General features: G+C 48.5%; 1 protein-coding gene across 1 annotated transcript; it reads left to right on the top strand.

Annotated features, from left to right (window-relative positions):
- Nucleotides 1-6: 6 nt before the first annotated feature.
- On the top strand, nt 7-1,006 carry BEX4 (brain expressed X-linked 4). Its single transcript, XM_006775793.2, has 2 exons — nt 7-51; nt 411-1,006. Exon 2 carries the CDS (start codon nt 416-418, stop codon nt 776-778), a length of 363 nt encoding a protein of 120 aa, XP_006775856.1. The 5' UTR covers nt 7-51; nt 411-415; the 3' UTR covers nt 779-1,006.
- Nucleotides 1,007-2,523: the final 1,517 nt, after the last annotated feature.

Below are 2,523 nucleotides of genomic sequence, written 5' to 3'. Positions count from 1 at the left end.
GCGCTCCAGGCGAGAATCGGGAGGAGGAGCCGCCTGCAAGGATAGGCCCAGGTGGGTGCGGGGTACGGTGGTCGGGGGGCGGGAATGAGTGGAAAGCCCTGAGACCCCAAAGCCTTACCCCACCCCCATCCCGTCCTCCATTTTGGTGCCTGCAGAGGCCTGGGCTTGGATCGCAGGGAAAATGGTGGGTTTGGGGCGAGGGATGGGAGGGGAGTCAGAGGGAGGGGGGAAGAGCTGGGACTGGAGGCCCCCTAGAGGGCGTAGGGAGCCTCTCTGGCGGGAAAAATGCAATTTTAAAAAGCCTTTGAAATTCAGGCCTCTGAATCCTGGAAAGGTGCATAGTAGGGCCTCTGTCCTCGGTGCTGATCAGTCCACCAATGAAATAGTCCCTTCTATCTCTTGTCTCCTAGGAGCAATGGCGTCCAAAAAGGAACTAGCAGTAAAAAATCTCATCATGGAAAAGGCCCACCAGGAAAACGAAGGAGCGGACCAGGCCCTTGTGCAGAATGAGGAGGAATCACGCAATTTGGGAGGAGGCGAAGCCCAGAAACCTGGAGGAAATGTCAGGCTGGGGTGGGTTAAGCGACTTGTCCCTAATTTTCGACGGGCCATATCTAACAAGCGTGCTGATCACAATGAAGTGGGAGATAACGTAGAAAAGATCGCAATGCACCGGATGGAAATCAGGAGAAAGACCAGGGAGCAGCAAATGAGACATGTTGTACGCTTCCAAACTCCTGAACCTGATAATCATTATGACTTTTGCCTTATACCTTAAATCCTAAGGTTTTCACTGAGGTTAATAATGTGGCCTCTACTCCAAAAGCTAGTAGTTTTGTGATTTACTTTTCTGTAAACCTTTTGATGTTTCCTCTTACTAGTTTCTAATTGAATAATGTTTTTGTCTCAGCATAAAACTCTTTGTCCAGCAAGGCAATTTCACCAAGTTTTTGGAAAAATATTCTTTTCATGTTGTAAAGAATTAATAAAGCAGCTTAAAAACCAATCTTCCTATTCTACCCAGTCTTTTTTATTCTTTGTTAACATTACTTTTACTCTCCTAACTACCTGGACTCAGAATCTCAGTCAAATTTGACTACTTTTTCTTGTCCCCTACCAATCAGTAAGGAGGGATCCTATTCATAATTTAACATCTGATACCATTTTAAATTGTACTTCCTACTGTTTTTTCAAAAAGTGTGAGTCTATCATCTGCATAAAAACACTGATGGGGGAGCTTTTTGAGAATGTAAGACCTCTGGCTCGTATCTTCCAGACTCACAGACTGGAGCTCAAGAATCTCCACTTTTTAACAAGCTCCTTGGGCAATTGTAATATATAACAAAGCCGGAGGGCACTATTGTGTATAAGTATGTAGCTATGTACAGATGTGTGTGTATATTGGCGTATGTATTATGTGTCTACATAGCCATATATTGTCATACTAAAGGCCTGGTGCACAAAAATTTGTGCGGGGGGGAGGGGCGTGGGTCCCGCAGCCCAGCCTGCACCCATTTGCAGTCCAGGACCCCTTGGGGGATGTCCATCTGTCGATTTAGTCCCACTCCCCAGGGGATCAGGCCTAAGCTTGCAGTCAGACATCCTTCTGGCAGCCAGGGAGCCCTCAGGGGATGTCCGACTAAAGGCTTAGGCCCCCAAGGGATCAGGTCTAAACAGTTAGTTGGACATTCTTAGTGCTGCCACGGAGGTGGGAGAGGCTCCTACCACCACCTCTGCACTGGCGACACATGAGCCAGCTTCTGGCTGAGTGGCACTACTCCTCGTTCTGACCTAAATCCTAGAAATTAGTACTTCATTTTACAACTTTTTCTCGGTTTATAGGCAGCAGAAAACTCAGACCACACAGTCACGTATGCAAGAAATGTTGCTTTCTTTATTGTTTAGTAACCAAACCTAACTTCAACTTCAGCCCCCATTCTGCCAAGTGAAAAAACAAAAACAAAATATTATTTAACTTAGGTTCCCCACCCACTTCTCTGGAGTTGTACTTCCATGTCAGACAGTTTATATCTCAGGCAGAGGTGCCAAAGAACCGAGCAGGGTCAAGAACATCTGGACCTCAGTCTTCTGTCTGGGCTGGCCCCCACCCAGCTGCCCTTGACCCTGACCTCAGAGCTCAAGTCCATGCTGATCCCTGGTATATTCTCCTCATCTCGGCCTTGAGGCCTCATGAGTCCAATTCGCTGTCTCCCTCCCTCCCTGCCACCTTCTCTCTCTCACACAAAGAGCTATTGGGCTTTCTGGGGTGAGGTTCTCTGACACCTCCTCAGCCCCGTTGCATGGGCACCATCTTGGTGCCTGGGTCACAGCCACAATGCTTGTGGCTGTTCTCAGACCTCCCATCTCCTGCTACCTTAGAGAGTGACTCAGCGGGAGGGGAGGGTCACAGTCCTTTTTACATGGCCGCCAATAAACACTCAGTGTTCCTTCCCTCTAGTTCTCCTTCTCCTCCTCACCCAGTCTAGGCACGTCTATGTGCAGGGCAGGGGAGGGGGGGAGGCA

The sequence above is a fragment of the Myotis davidii genome, unplaced genomic scaffold (genome assembly GCF_000327345.1).
Source record: "Myotis davidii unplaced genomic scaffold, ASM32734v1 scaffold389, whole genome shotgun sequence".
NCBI lineage: Eukaryota > Metazoa > Chordata > Mammalia > Chiroptera > Vespertilionidae > Myotis > Myotis davidii.
Note: the sequence above shows the minus strand (reverse complement) of the source record. Positions and strands in the feature narration are given on the sequence as shown.

Excerpts from the sequence above, each read along its gene's own strand:
- BEX4 (XM_006775793.2), top strand. The coding sequence starts at position 416 with ATGGCGTCCAAAAAGGAACTAGCAGTAAAAAATCTCATCATGGAAAAG.